Source organism: Corvus brachyrhynchos, unplaced genomic scaffold (genome assembly GCF_000691975.1).
Source record: "Corvus brachyrhynchos isolate BGI_N302 unplaced genomic scaffold, ASM69197v1 scaffold101, whole genome shotgun sequence".
Classification (NCBI taxonomy): Eukaryota; Metazoa; Chordata; class Aves; order Passeriformes; family Corvidae; genus Corvus; species Corvus brachyrhynchos.
Window position 1 is genome coordinate 13,845,171 of NW_008237239.1, and position 17,149 is coordinate 13,862,319.

General features: G+C 42.2%; 2 protein-coding genes across 5 annotated transcripts in view; one reads left to right on the forward strand and one right to left on the reverse strand.

The window, feature by feature from the left end:
* VASH2 (vasohibin 2) overlaps nt 1-7,036 on the forward strand; it is a 29,712-nt gene extending 22,676 nt beyond the window's left edge. The window contains exon 6 of the mRNA XM_008630325.2: nt 4,626-7,036. Within this exon, the coding sequence (XP_008628547.1) occupies nt 4,626-4,695 (70 nt within the window). The 3' untranslated portion in view covers nt 4,696-7,036. The remainder of the gene's footprint in view (nt 1-4,625) is intronic.
* A 1,300-nt stretch (nt 7,037-8,336) lies between these two features.
* Nucleotides 8,337-17,149, reverse strand: part of ANGEL2 (angel homolog 2) — an 18,468-nt gene continuing 9,655 nt past the window's right edge. For all 4 annotated transcript variants that reach the window (XM_017730017.1, XM_017730018.1, XM_017730019.1 and 1 more), the window contains 5 exons: nt 16,085-16,506; nt 14,978-15,104; nt 14,246-14,306; nt 12,224-12,387; nt 8,337-9,156 (listed from right to left, as the gene is read on the reverse strand). In XM_017730017.1, the coding sequence (XP_017585506.1) occupies nt 9,002-9,156; nt 12,224-12,387; nt 14,246-14,306; nt 14,978-15,104; nt 16,085-16,506 (929 nt within the window). In that variant the 3' untranslated portion in view covers nt 8,337-9,001. The remainder of the gene's footprint in view (nt 9,157-12,223; nt 12,388-14,245; nt 14,307-14,977; nt 15,105-16,084; nt 16,507-17,149) is intronic.

Genomic DNA, 17,149 nt, shown 5'->3' on the forward strand with positions numbered 1-17,149 from the left:
CGCGCCTCCAGTCCTGCTGGGCCAGAAGGGAGGCTGGGGATGTTTGCTGTACAAAACTTCGTGCTCACTGGCACATACAGGAAAACTGCGCCAGGTACCTCAGCTACCAGAGAGGCTCCAGAAGCTGCTGGCACTGCTGATGTCCGGGCATTGCTGTGCTTCCTGCTGCCCGATGGCCCCTCTGTGCAGGGTCCTTGGACTGTCCAGCTTACAGGGGTGGTGGGGAAGTAAACCTTTTCTCTTTCCAGAGTGAAAACATCACTTGGATTGTATTCTTTGATTTTAATGAGCTTAAAAATACCCCAGACCACTTTCCATGTGTGTTGTAGCTAAGAGTTGTTCTTTAGCTGTGTGGGAAGGAAGGACTCACTGCATGCAATACCTCTAAATGGATAAAACTGAGCTTCCAGATCCACAGGCCTTTTACAGCCACTGGCAATTCAGACTCCCTTACCTTAGATGTGGAAGAGCTGAGTTTTAGCTGTACTGCTCTGTGCCAGGAAGCTGACAACTGTGAAAGCCTATACGTAACCCAGATTAGTCACATATTTATGATCATTGCTTTTTAAATAGGCTCCCAGACTACTGTCTCAGCACTTATTTATTTATTTTAAAGCAGCTAACAAAGACATTAGACTAACCTTCTAAAGATAACTTCAAGATACATTAGCAGCAGATGATTTCACAGCAAGCCTTTATTTTTACATGTTCATTCACACTCAGTCCATGATGCTGTACTTTGGGTTTCGTCATGGAGAGCTCCTTGTTTAGTGCAGAGATAATTATAGTTGCAATGGGCTCGGCTGCTTCAGGCTTCTTCACCTCCTAGATTCTCTTTGAGGAACAGTTTCATTTTTGAGTTTCTGATAGTGCTTCTGCAGTTGCTGGAGTGGATCATGTATTTCTGGAGGGGAGTGAGTGTCACTGGCCTTGGAGACTCTCCAGCAGAGCTGGTTTCCTGAAAGAGCTGCTGGGCATGTGGCTGCTCTGCAGTGACTGATCCCTCCTTGGCAGCTTTGCTTTTCCAGGACAGAAAGACAGGTAGTGTACAGGTGGCCCTGCAGTGGCTTCAGCACCTGTTACCTGCTCAGTGGTTCTGCTCTGTTGCTCTGTATCAAAAGCAAGTAAGTTACTCCAAAATAAACCCTGGGTCACCATGATAGAAGATGCAGGACCCAGATACAGCATGATGAGCTCTGAGCCCTGAAGGGGGAACAGCATCCTCTGGTCAGGGATGAGCTGAATGACACATCCTGGCATGTGCAGTGGTTGACATAAGGCAAGACATACAAGAGGAGAAATTGGGTATTCTCTTCTCCATATTGACGGATCTCTGAGAACCTGATGGAGTGAGAGGCCTTTGTGTTACACACAGAATGGGAAAGACTCAGGTTTGCTAGGCTTCAGGCTGGAATGCTAGCTGAAGAATGGCTGTGCTTATCAACACTGTGTTTTGTTTCTTTGTGGATCTCTTACTCATGTGCTGTAATTACAGCTTTTTTGAGCTTGCTGGGGAGAGGGAGAGAAGTATTTTGCTCCAGTATGAGCTTGCAGGGGCTGAATAAGACATTCAATTGAAAGGCTTCACCTGCTGATGACAAGCTGTTATTACAGCCTGGGTTTCGTCAACAGTAAAATTACATGGGCCTGCTGGGAGAAATCTCCCACTGAAGGATATGTGAACTGGAGTGGTGAACTAGAGCATCTTTGCTGCATTGTTTCTGAAGGACAAAGGCTGAAATTGTGCTTAAGGATGGATGAGGATTTTACAGCCTCAAACCTTTAACTTCTTATCCTTGTTCCTTCAAGTTTATTAGGTAAATGTTAGTGGTGGCTGCCAGCAAGCTCACGATAGCCTTTCAGCCTGGAAATGCAGCTGCAAGGCAGGTGGGGCACGTTGCAGGACAGGTGGCAATGCAATACCCAGTACGTGCCTGCCTAGGAGGGTGGTATGTAGTCAAATTGCAGCTCATTAACTGAGCTATGCAGCAGTCCATGCATAGCTCAGTTACGCTCTTAGCCCACAGCTGGTGTGATCCTGCATGAATACAGAGGATATAGATAGGGTGGTGTGAATCTCTCTGGTAAGTCTGAAGCTTTACTGTGTCCACTTGCCCATCCCCTGAAGTCCCAAAGCAGGAGGGTGCAGTAAATTGCAGGCCTGTGTTGGAGCAGGCAATGCAGTGTTTCATCCTCATTAGGAGTGCTTTGGAGCTGGAGGGGTTTGGGAGAGTTGCTGTGAGTTTGGAAGGGAGGGTCATGCAGCAGCCTGGAGAATCTCTGCTCCTAAATGCCAGTTCACCAGATCTATTTCCTTTCAATTTCATGTTCAGGCTTAACATATGCATGCTCTATGAGTGTCATGGCAACACTGGCCTTGTGTGCTTCCAGCCCAGTGTAGCTGCTGAAGGGGAAATTCTGTTAGTCTGTTTTATCGGGATGTGCAAGGGAGCAGGATTATATTAGGATGTGTAAAATCAGGCAGCTCCAGTGCAGCCAGCTCATGGATACTGTGTGCCCAGCAGCTGGGCACAGCTTGCTCAGCTGCTCATGGTCAGGGCACTTTAGATGGGAGGTGTGATCTGATGGGCCGGTACAGCAGAGGCCCCTCACCTCAGAGGGCACGTTTGGCATAAGGTCATTTGCCAGCCAAGGAGAATTGGATCTGTGGTGCTTCTGGTCCGACCAAGTCTTGTCTTTTCTGAAACTCAGGAGGACAGTCTGTTTGTAGCTAAAAGCTACAGACAAGTTGTGGTGGATGGGTGGAAATGGGCACGTCACCATGGCTGTACAGTGACTTGCCATCTCCCTTGGATAATCAGAGAAGGTACTACATCCAGGCATGCTTTAATTAAAACCATATTCTGACCTTAATTAAAGGGAGGGAGAAAAAGGTGTGAAGAGGATCCCTAAATTGGAGGGAGGGAGGAAGGAAGGACGGACACTGGAAATATCATACAGTGCATCTCTTGCTGGTCTCTGACTCCTATGCAAGCAGAGGGACGCAGCTTGTAGCTTGTTTACTGGTTAGTCAAATCCCATCTGCTCTGAAGGAATAATGTGGAAACATCCAAACTATCTTACAGTGATTTCTCTAAGTGTGATCCCTTCCTGCAAGTGAGAGAGACCAGTGAAGACTCCTTCACTTCTGTGAAGTATTTAAACTGAGACAAACATGAGGCAGGGCGCAGGGCAGTGCTGCAGTGAGGATGGTGGGGTTATCCTGAGAGGTGCTTAGATAAGTGGCAAAGCAACAGGTTTCATTCAATGTGCCACTAGGCAGATCAGTAGCTGTCCATAGCGATGTCCCCAGCTCTCAAATGCTGTGCAGATTCTCAGCAGGGACCTGGTGTTAGCAGTTCTGCTCTTAAAAATAAAAAGTAAAGAATTCCTTATTGAACCAAAGAATTAAAAAATATTTCAGAGGCTCTGTTGCACATGTGTATGTGTGAGCTGTACACCCCCAGCTCTTGGAGCTGCACCAGTACAGCTCTTCCACTGGTGTGTGCCCCAGGCAGGGCCGGGCTTTCCCTGGTTTCCAGCCTGCCCGTGGCACTGCTGCCTCTCCCGGGGCCCTGCTGCCTGCCCTGAGCTGCTCCAGCGGGAGTGGGCTGGCAGCCTGCAGTAGGGAGATAAGCGCCAGCCTAGCTGTGCAAACTCAGGGGTCACATCTGCTGCAGAATGAGCAAAGAGTAAGCACAGAGAGCTGGAAACCAGGGCTGAGGAGCTGAAAGCACTGGAGCCACGATCAGCCTCCCATTGTACTCCTGGGGCTTTAGCTGTGTTTCTGCAGGGAAGCAGACATGCTGTAGAGTACTAGAGAAATGTGTGCTCTAAACAATGTCTGTCTTTAGAAAAGCAAACAGACTGCTTACTGTGAAAACAGCCAAGAGCCTGCAATAAGCTCTCAGATTAGACACTTCCATAGACTATAAATCAGCTGGATAGTTTTGGTTTGACAACTTTGTTCCAGGAGCTTTTCCATTGCTTGCTAAAAGGAGAGAGACTGATAGCTCAAGGTTTCCTTTGGTTCAGGCTGCTGGTATACTTAAATGTTCTAACAGCATCCATGTATGTGTGATTACTCATGTGAATGGTATCAGAATGTTGGAAGCCAGGAGACTGAAGGGAGTCCACCCTGTGTTTTCTGCTTGGTGGGCTCTAGCCCTTCACACAGATGCAGCCAGGAGGAAGGGGCAGCTGGGAGAGCCAACACGCAGTGGCCCTGTGAGAGGCCCTGCCTGTTTGCTCTCAGCTGTTCCAGCTTTATTCTAAACGCTGGGGTCCTGCTCCGGGGTAGATGACAGGTGGGGTGTGTCTAGTCTTAGCTGCTCATTTAGGCCCTCTCTCAAGTCAGGAGGAGAGGGTGCTTTAGGCTCACATCCTGGACCCCAGCATGGCACAGCTTGTCCTTCACTGGTGCGTGGTTTCAGAAGCACCACACAGACAGCTCAGTCACAGCAGTTCTGTGGCAGATTCGGCAGGATTGTGTCTAAGATGACATCAGGTCTAGCCAGCCCTCCTCTGAGGCGAGCTTTTCCCTGGGTGGCTGCTGTGCTCTCCACACCTGCACGGCGGTGCGGGATCGCGGGTCAGCAGCGCCCTCTTCCCTCCCCTGTGCGCAGGCCGGCGGTGCTGGACAAGAAAGGAGACCTGGCTACACTCAACGAGGTGGGCTACCAGCTCCGCATCTGACACAGCCATACCACGGACTTCAGAGGGCTTCCCGCTGCTGCTGCTGCACTTTACCTGCACTCCCTTGGAAGGAAAAAGGAATGGGACTATTTATTAACTTATGTACTCTTACAATAAAAGTTTGACCTAGAAAATAGGGAGTAATTTTTTTGGTGGCAGTATTTATTTAAGTTTATAGAAAAGGCATCAGTGGAGAGAACCTAAAATTAGATTTGCCAGGATATGAGATTTTTTTTCTCTCCCATCATGTAGCAGGTGATCCAGTGGCGTGAGTTTCTTCAAATACAATTTCCCTGTACAAGTGTTAATTGAACTTGGTCTTGTGCTGGGTGGTAGCATTGGAATAACTAATGAATCATATTCTTAGTGTTAAGATGTGCTGGGGTGCAGTGCAATTAAAAAAAATAATATTCACTTAATCTTTAAATCAGCAATAAAAGCAAGCAGTGCAGAAGTGGCATAAGTTTTTAAAGTATCAATATTACCTCACTAGACTTAACAGATATGCAAAACTGTCAGTATTATTGTTTTCTAACTAATTTGTACTGTTTCCCAGCATTACTGGGAGTATTAAAACAGCACTGGATGTTTTACTGCCACCTGTATTATTATTTTCTGCATGTTGCCGAAAGATGTTAAGTAATAGTAATATGCAAGTGTTATTCTTAACACTGACATCTTGTTAGGCAAGATACGAGGTTTGAGATTTTTTAAATGATGCTAATTGATGAATAATGGATTTTTAAACTTTAATACTTTTTTTTATACTTTTGTCACAAGCTTTTAGTCTTTCTGAACTACACCGGTGAAGCACAAAACATAGAGATTACTGTTTTGTAGAGACCAGTCAGCTTTTTTCTCATATATGTAGTACCTGGAATAATGGAAAAACTGTCAGAATTGCTAACCTGAGTCTATGTGCTTTTCTCTCCACATTTATGTGCAAATTTGAACCCTGTCTTGGAAAGGCCGAGCAGTCTCTGATGGTGATGCCTTGCCACCTTGTATTAAATCAGACATGGCAGGCTGAAGTTAACCTTCTGCCATGCTGTGCAGGGAGTTTCCTTACATATGTTGCAGTAACAACTGCTTAGTCAGACTTGGGTAAGGAAGTATGTCAGAAATACATGAAAATCAAGCTTGTCTGCTTCTTCCCTGCTCAGTTGTTTTGTTTTAAGACTTGGCTAAGGACCTGTGATGGACAGCAGTGTTCTCAAGTGACGTGGTAAGACTCCCTGGGGTCCACCATTTAACTTAGTGAAGTTCTCTGGAAGCATTTGAGTGCTGCATTCCTGGAAATGTTTCATAAGGTGCCTAAATATAAACTGGATTATTGTACAAGCCCAGCCTCTACCCTTTGTGCTGTGCTCATAGACGATGCTGCCATGGGCCTGGCGTACCTCCCCTCCTGGGCACGCACTTTTTTGGGATGTTGATGAAGATGGATGCTGTTACAGACTGACAGTAATGCTTACTCAAGCAGAATGATTTAAGCTCCTAGAACACTCTCTGTCAGCCAGAAAATGAATGAATACAGAAGGAGATAATTGCTTGTACACAAAAAAGTGAATTGCACCTGCTTATGACAGGAAGAAAAGGCCAAGGCCCAGCAACCTTCTACAGCCCGTGAAAGGCTTTCTACTAATTAAGACTTCAGAAGCTCTAAAAGGAAAACTTTTCAGATGTGTGACACTTCTTTATCTAAGTTTACCATATCAATAACAGAAAGGCTTTTCCCATCCCTCATTCTCTAAACTTTTCCACTCCTGTGTTCACAGTAAGGAGTTTTTTGGTTAAGGAGTGAAGCTGAAGAGAGGGAAAATACTCTTTTGGTAGAAATTCTTGTGTAATTTGACATCAGCTGCAGAGTTGCAGTTTCAAACTTTGTCTTGCCAGTGTCTTGTGACCTAAACAATTTTTTTAATGACTTCTCATGGAAAAAATGATGTGGAAAAACTTGATCAGCTGTATCCTATAGCACAATGTTATCTGATCTGTTGCAAGTTTTTTCTATGAAACCGTGGTTTACTTCAGCTCAAATAATAGTTGTAAATAGTTTCTATCCTTGTCCAGCACAATTTATTTTCTCTTAACTGATACTGAAGCTTTTTAATACTGTAGAGGTGTGTGAAAAATTACTTTTGGTTCTTGTTTTAAAGTTCTGCTGAAATGTTCTCTTGAAACTTGCTTATGATGGCATTTGTCTTAAGTGTGGTTCAAGTGACAGCAAAGTGGTCAAATAGTGTAGAAAAACATGCATGACTTTTTGGGCTTTTTCTCATCACTTGTATATGCACAGTATGAAACTTCAATAAAAGTATCATGGTAGTCTTTTTTTTTTTATGACTTACGTGTTTTTTTTGTCCTTACTCTTAACAAGGGCTGCTACAACTGAACAATGTTTTTAGCTGTAACCTGGATGGACCCAGAAATTTGTGGCATCTAGCTAAGTATGCTGGCATCTGTTGATGCCTTATGAGGCCTCCTAGACACAGAGACTGGACAGGAGTAAAAGAATAAAATAGGTATTTATTTGAAAAGCCTTCAAAGGTACACCCTGGGAGCCAGAGGCTATTGCCAAAATGGACCCCAAGATGGATGACAGGTCATGAGTTCTTCACACTTATACGTTTGGTTCATTTGTATAGCAGGGTTAATTCTCCAATTAAAGCTTCAGTTCAATGCTGTAATTTCCCCTCTGCTGGACCCCCTTAGAAGCTCTTTGGATTATATTTTTTGGGCCTAGGATGGTCTGGGCGACCTTGGAGAGCAGGCCTGGAGAGGCTTTGTCATGTCTACCTAGCACAAGTGAGCAGAAATTATCAAGCTACAAGAAACCTCTGAGTTACACTCTAAGCAGTACAGAACCAGAAAACCATAGAAGTTAAAACCTAGGCATCACTGTGAGATTACTCAGATGCTTGAACCCAGACAGGATCCAGTATCAAACAGGTTCTCATCCTCAGCATCAACAGGTAGAAGAAAGATCTTAAGTTACAACTACCTATGACAAAAGTAGCCCCCTCCAAATTCTCAACAATATAAGCTGAATGTTTTGGCAGGAGGTCTATTTTCTAATGGAACACCGAGGAACTTCTTCAATTCAACGGGTTTTATGTTTACTTCCACTGTACTTCCTACATTACTCTCCAAGCACAAAGTAATTGCAGTTGTCTGCAGTCAGGGAAAGGGAACACAGATGAGAATTCCACAAGTGCTTCTGGGAGACAAATGTGTCTGAATGTGATTTCAGGACCATGGGTGTAGGTTTTCCAGCACTACACTGAAAGACAATTCTGTTACTTCAAAGTTGATTCTACATATCCCTGTGGAGTTTGACGAAGTTGCAAGATTTGTTTCCAGCTCCTCTACGTTTCATATTCAGGCAGTCTGGTCCTTCTTTAATTACTTTGTGAATTATATTTTACACAGAATGTTTGTAAGTGCATAGTAAGAGTAAATATAAGATCTTGATCATTTAATACCTCAGGATTTGTCATTCCAAGATACAACATGGCACTTTTAATAACTAAAAGGAAAAACCTCACCCTGGCACCAGTTGCTCAATATGTATGAGGTCTCAAGATGTCAAGGGCTAATTTTTTTTTTCCTATAATAGATCAATTAAGTTTCCTGTGATGTGGTGTGCTCATTAAGCTTAGCTTTATTTCAGATATTTTAAAAAGGATTTCAGTGAATGCTACCTATATTTAAGCCCTTATAATTTTAAGCAGCAAATTCTTAAAGCATAATATTTGCCTATATGCCTTTCTACCTTTGAAAGTTCAATCTTGCAGCCTCTGCACTGACAACACTGAGTAAACTCCTTTGCAGAAGTATTAAGATGGAAGTGTCCACAGAGCACATTTGTCGTAAAACATTATTTTCAACCCGTTATAAAATGCTGCAGGCACAGAAACACATTCCCCTTTGCTTGAAGAAACAGACAGTTCTCAGAATAGTCCTTTTTACTGTGATTTACAATAAAAATCATTTACAACATATCCATGAAAAATAATGCCATTTTGAGTCTGGCACAGATGTTTTCCTTTATCAAAGAGGAAGCTAATGTAAAATCTTTCCTTTTTCTCCCTAAAGGACTTCATAAAGTAAATGAAACATTTTTTTGTTTAAAAAGAAAGTCCCTTTAGAAAGTCTATTTTACACAACACTAACAAATCAGCATGCAGGCAAACTTATTTAACTGGACCAGCAGTGCTTGGATTAACCTTTTAAAAAAATAATAATCATCCCATGAAGAGAGAAGGTAAAGGGAACTTTACCTACACCTAAAGTCCTTTGGATATTACCGTTCAATAAGCCTGAACTCTGCTAGCAGTGGCAGGTGGTCAGAAGAGTTATTTTCATTGGGAAGACCATTAACAGTCCAAAGATCTTTCTCTGTTAGAAGTGCCAGCCTGCCAAGAAGTTTCAGACCCCCACAAAAAGAATCCTCTGCTCCTGTTAAAAAAAACAAAAAGGAAATGCTCATCAGTGTGGGCTAAACATCACACATTCATACATATGTAGAAGGAAGAAAACAGTATGGCAGCAATAATCCAAAGTTGTTACTGTTCCACCATTAAAATCACCAATAAGACAGCTTACAAGTTCTTTTATGACTCTCAGAGTAGGGTTTAATCAGTAGAGCTCAAAGTATTCAGAAGGACACTATTTTGCAGAGGGATAAATGGAGGTAAAAAGGAAAACGGATTTATTTGCTCAGTGTAACTCCCCTGAAAAAGCCTCATATAATCCAGTCCTGTACTTTAGACAATAGCATTGCTAAACAGAGGTGACACTTGCAAAATAAGGTCTCTTTTTAGAGTTACTGGTTCACATAACATTTTATTTCTGTATCCTCAAGCACACAGGCAGGTCATACATTCTTGCTCATAAGGATGAAAGTACTCTAGCATTTCCCTCTCTTAACTGTTCATCCGAAGAAAGGGATCTTCCTCCATTATCTCCTGCTACCTATTCCTGTAACTGCCTAAGAAACCCACCCCCACCTCCTTCCCCAGATGAAGCACCACATTGCTCATGCAACAGGGGAAGACAACTCAAGCCTTGCAATTACTACACAATTATATAGAACAGTTTGGGTTGGAAGGGATCTTAGGGCCCATCTGGTTCCAACCCCCTGCCATGGGCAAGTGACACTTTCCACTAGACCAGGTTGCTCAGAGCTCCATCCAACCTGGCCTTAACACTTCCAGGGATGGAGCAGTGCTGGTCTCAATATTGATCATCTCCACCTGGACATTGAGCCATTGATGGCAACTGTTTGTTTCCAGCCAATTCAGTGTGTGGTGCAGCCACCAAATCCATCTCTCCAGCTGTTGGGCAGGACATGTCAAATGCCTTGCACAAGTCCAAGCAGATGGCACCAGTGGCTCTTCCCTTATCCACAACTGCTGTAAACCTATTACTAAAGGCCACTAAATGTGTCAGGCAAGATTTCCCAGCATCAAAGAGCAAACAGCTTCTCCAGCTCAGGTAGAGATCCTTCCATGATGTGTGAAACTTTTAGACTTCCTGAGCTATGTACTTATGTGAGACAACAACTCAGCAACCCTACCTATTGCTTTCAGAGTGCAGAGATGATACTGAGCATGCTGAGTGCTTTCAGGACCAGCACAAGCTGCAGCTGTAACTTTTGACAGAAATACTTTCTGTGTCACAGTGCTCGGCCAATTCAGAACTTCCTGGCTGAACCTGGTACTGGCTTACCATAGGAGATACTTTAAAGGACTATCCAGCAACTGCTGAACTCCTCAGAGAGTTCAACAGCTTCATCCTTTGCCATCTGCCAGCTTTCCAGCCCTTTAACAACCCAGCAACTGTTTGCTGCTCTAAAGAAAAGCTTTTTTTACTGCAAAGATCTCTTGGCAGCTCTAAAGCACACGTCCACCAGGTCTTGAGACACATTTATCATTTGGGACAGCACCTGCATATCTACAAAGGAGCTGTTTATTGCCACAGAGAGCTTGGTCTCCATGCAGTGATTAATATCACTCAGAACACTCAGCAAAATTGTGCCCTGCAGGACTTAGGTAGGTACTGAACCCTGATTACATGAAATCCTGAATACCAAACCAAATATCTGGCTAAACATGACAGAATAAACATGAATATTTTAAAATAAAACCCTTTAAATGGAAAAACCCAATCAGTCAGCCTAGACCACATTTAATATTCACTTGTTCTGACTTTGGTAACTTTAAATACAGAGGCCCAGGTCATAAGAAAACTGAAAATCCAAACCATCACTTAATTTCTAAGAGCTCATGAACAAAAACGATACCAGTTTAAAGTAGTTGGAAAATTCAGGTTTGATTCCATTCTGTGCTCTGATGTGGGAAGAATCTATTTGAAAAACAAGTGCAAAAAAAAAAAAAAGTACTGTATCTTTGCTGGGGCAATGATAATGCAAAAAATATATATAAACAGGTGAATTGGGATTCAGTTTTGTGCAGGGACGCACTCTGGAATCACACAGCACTCTGTTAAATCACATGGCATTCAGAAGTCATTTAAATACTTCCCATGTACTGTTTTTTCAGTCAAAGCTTTCGTACTTGTCATTTTACATTAAGGTAGCATTTACTGTGCATGTTATGACAAATGAGACTTCTGTGAATTGACTCAATGAATTTTAACAATCTAGTCTCAAGTTACAAGAGATGAAGGTGGTGTTTTCATTCCACATACTGAAAGCAGCATTAGTTTATAAAAATCAGTTGCCCTCTCCAGTGGGAGCCGGAATGGAATCTAGATTTCTTTGCTACAAGTTTGCAGAGCCATTTATCTGCTAGCACTGCACTGTGGAATAACATGTTTATGTTGATGGCATAAAATACAGAACTCAGGAGGGCATGGAAAGTAAACTGCTCAGAAGCAGCCACGGAACGAGTCCCAGTGCAATAAAGGACAGCTAAGCACCTAGTTACCCATCACGAAACTCCCTCAGAAGTACAGCGACTTTCTTGCACCATCTGGTGACTTTTAGCTGCAACTGCAAACTGGAGAAGGACAGCTGGGCCTGTGCCAGTGACTGTGCTCAAAGGCCACAGAGTCTGTTACTTGGCAGAAATTACTCCAAGACAAGCTGAGAAGTAAATTGCAGTTCGTTTATCAGTTTTAATGCACATCATAAATTGCTGTTCACCATTGTGTTGATCAGACAATTGGAAATACTGCCTTGCTGTAGGTCTGGCCTGTGTTACTGACAGCAATATTTCTCAGGTGCTACTTCCACTGCTGCTTTCCTATACCTCCAGCTTGTCTCCATGATGAGACAGAACTACAGAAATGTTCAGTCAGATGATAAGGTTTGCCCTGTGTGGCACTACAAGTCCTGCTGTGGTGAGCTGACAAGGCCAGCCACGTTTCTCAGGTAACAGCTGACGTTCAAAGCACTACCACGAACCTCTGAGGTACTTCACATGGATGAAATTATCACTACATTTAAACAAATATTCTTGCTTAGCATTTATAAAAAATAATTAAAAGTTGGTTTCTTTACCTGGCTGGGCAGCAGTATCATCATTTGCTGCAGAATAGAAAATATAATCCACGGTGACAGCACTTCGGGAATGACAAGTTGTCACTTCTGGTATCCCAGTTTCAGGGAAGTAATGAGAATAGACTGAAGACAATTTAAAATGGTGCCGCAATTTTGAAGACAACCTAAAGAGACATCAAAGGAAATAATTTTATTTTCTTGCATTACAAAGAAGGAATAAGCAATGAAGACATACCAAATAGTTCCTGGTTACAAACAAAACGAATTATCTGGATATGCAAACTAGTGTTTCTCTCCTGCAAGCCATCCCATAGCCTTTTGTGTGAGAGGCCTGAAACTCTGAAGGCAAAATGCAGGCAGCATTTTCAAGTAAAAGAGCTGATCAGAACTGGCTTAGCCGACACTTCAATTATAGATAGCTTTCACCTCCACATACATTTTGTAAGCAATCACATGTCCTCACTCAGCAGTCTCTCCCTGACACACAGGCAGAATGTCCACAAATGCAGCTCACAGGAAAGCAACAAAGGACAAACTCATCTATAACCAGGCCCTTCAGCATATAGAGAAATTCAGATTTTTAGGTTTTTTTCCTCCCCCAAGTTAGAGCTATCAAGTGCTTCCAAGTTAGACAATTAGGCATAGCCTTTCTTCCACTCAGGCTCCCATTTTCTATCTCCCCATCATTTGTCTGTTCCTCTTCAGTTCAGCCCATCTTGTCTCACTCGTCTTTTCAATCTTGAAAAACTGCAAACAGCAAAACTACAGCTTTCAACAAAAGAACTCCTGTCTCCCAGACATTTGCTTCCATCATCTCTGCAAATCATCCATCCCTCAGCTGTACCTGCCTCATCTTGCATCTTAAACCTGGGCTGCAATGTGTTCTGGTTGAAATCCAAGCAATTAAAAACAAAATCAGCATGTTACCTTGCCTGATTCAGAGCAAACATGCCAGCTGGAACAACACAGGACAAGTAGTAATTTCTGCTTTTGTTACATGACATCCCTTTTAAGATGAGGGGAAAAAGCCCTGCAAGAAGCATTCAGCATGCTATGGTTTTAAACAGTAGCACAGGGCTTCCTGTTTGTTATCTACTTCTTCTCTCACAAATGCCACGACTTACCTTTTTCATCACCAAGAATCACCATGAGTTCTAATATAACTATCTGCAGTGATACCACGATCTCATTTCTGGTAAGAAATGGCTGACTTGGAGCCTGACATCCCATACACACATTTATGCCAATTTCCTTCTTCTATGCCTTACTTTGTATGCCTTTACCAGTTTGGTAAATGCAAGTATTTTTCCTTTCAAGAAGCAGTTACATTTTCCTTCTCAGCATTCTAGCCATGGCTTCCTCCTTCAGTTCAACAAGCAGATATTTGATCTGAGTGAAAGTTGTATTACCAAATCCATAATACTCCACATTTCTCAGACTCAAATTCTCCCACAGAACTCATGACAAGGAAGATTTTATGACCCTTCCAGTTCCTTTCCCTCCTTCACCCAAATTTCGTGCTGTATTATAGGATTTCACTACATCCATAAACTAGAACTGCTAACACTTCAGCAGCTGGACAACATTGGTTTATTTTTGTCCTCTCCCTCTTTCAAAAACATGGCTTCTGCAATTGGACTGAAATTCACGTTTCTTGCAATGTCCCTACAGAGGATGATGTCCTGTTTATGTCAAGAAGTGACAAAAAATGCCAGAAGCATTATTTTAATAAGCAGACCGAAAGTATCCTCTAAAAAGCACTGACACCTCACCCCTGCATTATGAAAAAATATCTCCAAGTTCCTGAAAGAACACACATTCCATTATTGCCAGTTCTAGTCTTTTGCTGTCTGATCAGCCTTTTCATGTTTGAATGGACAATTCTGATTTTGCCAAAAGGGCAGAATGGGTTGGGTGATCAACAGGTATCCACAACTGGAATCAGGTATAAATTTGGTCTAAAACCAAAACCAACCCCCAAGTAACCAGCCAAGGGCTTCCATATTTTCCCCCAACACATACTTTTCAGATGCTATTACAATCTCCTGAGGGTTGTCTGGTTTTGCCGCTTCCAATTTTTCTCCTGCAAAATAAAAATAAATTCAATTTACATTTAAAAATAGGATAGAAGTGAGACCAATACTGAAGAGTTACAGAAAAGCTACAGGAAAAAAGTGTCTTTAAGTACACTTATTTTTTGCAGCAGGCAAGATACAAGTCACAAAGCTGGATTAAATTCTTCTGTTCCTTTAGTAGCATTCCTTCTAAAGATCTTTTACATTATGTCCCATTCATTTAAAATTGCTTTTTTCTGTCAAAGAAAAAAATAGTGGATGAAAGATGTAGCCATACTCAGCAAGGAATCACTTGCTTTTCCCAGCTGTTCCACGAAGTGCCAACACTATACTTCATAAGCTCTGAGGCAGAATGCATGATCACACTACGTCCATGTGCTGCATTCCTTCACCTCCCTCTTCCCAGTCACAGCACAGCTGCCTTTCAGGATGCAAACCCAGCAGTTTAAACATTACACACCAACTCCCGAATGGAAATTTGTAACTACTATCTTCTAAACATTCAACTTTGCAAAGTTTAGGTGAATACATTGCTTTACACTCTAATGAGCCCAACAAGGGAGTTTTGCAAGCTCAAGACTCATTCTTTTTCCCCCACTAGAACAGAACATCTTGTTTTCAGTACTGCCTGAATGATACTTTCAAAGGTTCACAAAAACTCATTAATCCAAAAACTGACCTGCATTTTCTTCTTTTTGTTGCTGTTTTATTTCATATACACAGTTTTGTGAAATACCTAATTTTTTTGGCCAAATTGGTATAGATAAGATTCTTTGTCCCCTTGGAAACTGTTCTTGTCCAGAGACCTGAAAAGGACAACACAAGCTTTTTTCAGACAGAAATCTGATTTAAAAAAAACAAAAAAACCACCAAACAAACCTGAAATAAATGAACATTTTTCGTAAAGTTTAAAGAAAAAGAAAAAGGCCCAGTCCCTTAGAATAACTCTTATAAGAGTAAAATCCCTGTAAAAATAACACCGTTTATGTGCATCCCCTTTGTTTATTCTTAGCAAGTTCTTTGCAGCTACCCAATTTTTCCAGGTAGTTCTTGGACACTGAGAGACTTCCAAGGACACTTTTAGCCATGTGACAGGACCAGATCAGCATACAAAGCTACATAGCAGACACTTCAGCTTCAGGATGCTGATCCTTCTGGGAGCAAGTCAAGTCAAATGGGGGCTTGAATCAACTACCCACTAGCAAAGAACACCCAGCAGGGCTATTTTTTTGTCATGTTCTCTCATTTAATGTAGTTCAGTCACTCCTATTAAATAGCATGTGACACATCCAACAGCTACATACAAGAGCTGACAACAAGACATCATTTAACATGAAACAGTTGAGGTTCAGCATCTAATTGCAGCTTTGCTTTCATAATTACTGCGGCCACCAAGTTTATCTACAGTAAGAGTCATCTTCCCACAGAGCACACAGTAGGTTTTTGATTAAGTAGTTACTTTATCCTACTTAAAGACTGGGACACCTAAACACAGTGATAAAAATCATCCAAACACAGTGATACAATCACCCTGTGGATTCACTACATTTCAAGAATGATTGTTGGTGAGTTTTTCCTTTCAGAATGCTGGGAGAGGATGCAACATTCCCTAAGGCACAGCTAATACAACCAAGCTCATTGAAGTAACTCTGCAGTAACTTTTGCTTTGCAGGCTGCAGAGATGGCACTAAGACAGGCACTGCAATGGAAGCAATCACAGCACCAAATACTTCTCTTTAATCAGCACTAACCATTTTCTTGGTGAGAAGTGAGAAGCACAGCCTACCTTCCCTATAGCAAGTCCTTCATAATTTAACTTTCCTTCCTTTATAAATCTGTACAATGGAGAGCCAGGAACAGAATTGAAGTCCCCACAGATGATAACTGGGCAGAAGGAACCATGCTTCTGAGGGGCAACACTGGCTATCTCTGCCAGGAGCATTGCAAGCTGGGTCAGTTTGATGTCCCCTCTCCTTGGGTTGTACAGCAGGTGTGTATTGGCAATACAGATGGCAGCGCTGGCTTTACAATGAAATCTGGGCTGCAGCAGCAACACCAGTCCAACGTTGTCCCTGTCCAAGAGTGGGATATCGCGGCGAAAAAATTCCACGGGGTTTGAGGAGATCAGGCTAAATTTGGAAGTTTTGAAGCAAATGGCACAGCCATCAGGTTTTCTCCCTGTCCTCATTTTATATTCACAGTGATACCCTGTAAAAAAGGCAGTTAAAAACATAAAATACTATTGTATCAATAGAGACTTTGAAACAAAAAAAATTAGAAAAATCTCACACTACTTCTCTCACATGACAGTCAACCCTCAGTCTGAAGTACCAAAGTCTGCATGAAGTTCACATAGACTCGTGTTCACTTTTCTTTCTGCCCCAATCTGACCTGAAGCAAGGCAGGACAGGAAGCCTGGTCCAATACCTTTGGCAATGTGTAAGCATCTACATACTCTAAGATACCAACCATGTTCTTATCTCCTCATGTGGAAAAAAAACCCAAACCAACCCAACAAAGAAAGCCCCCAAGTCATATAAAAGTGGCCTTGTGCATTGAAGCTTTTTCTGGATGTTACAAGCGTGGTTTAGGAGTGATACCAGTGAAGCATTACCAATCAAAAGCCTTAATCACACTAAGTCATTAGTCAATGTCTAAAATGATTCATAGAACAAAGGCCTCAAACATAATTATGCAATTATCCAGTGAGCAGCAAGTGGCAAGCTTTCACCAAGGGAACAGAGACACTTATCAAATGACAGCACTGGACTTCAAACAAGTCCACCTAAAAATAGTGATTTGCCAATTTCTTCATTTTATGTAGAGGTGATTTAAACAAAAATTAAACAAG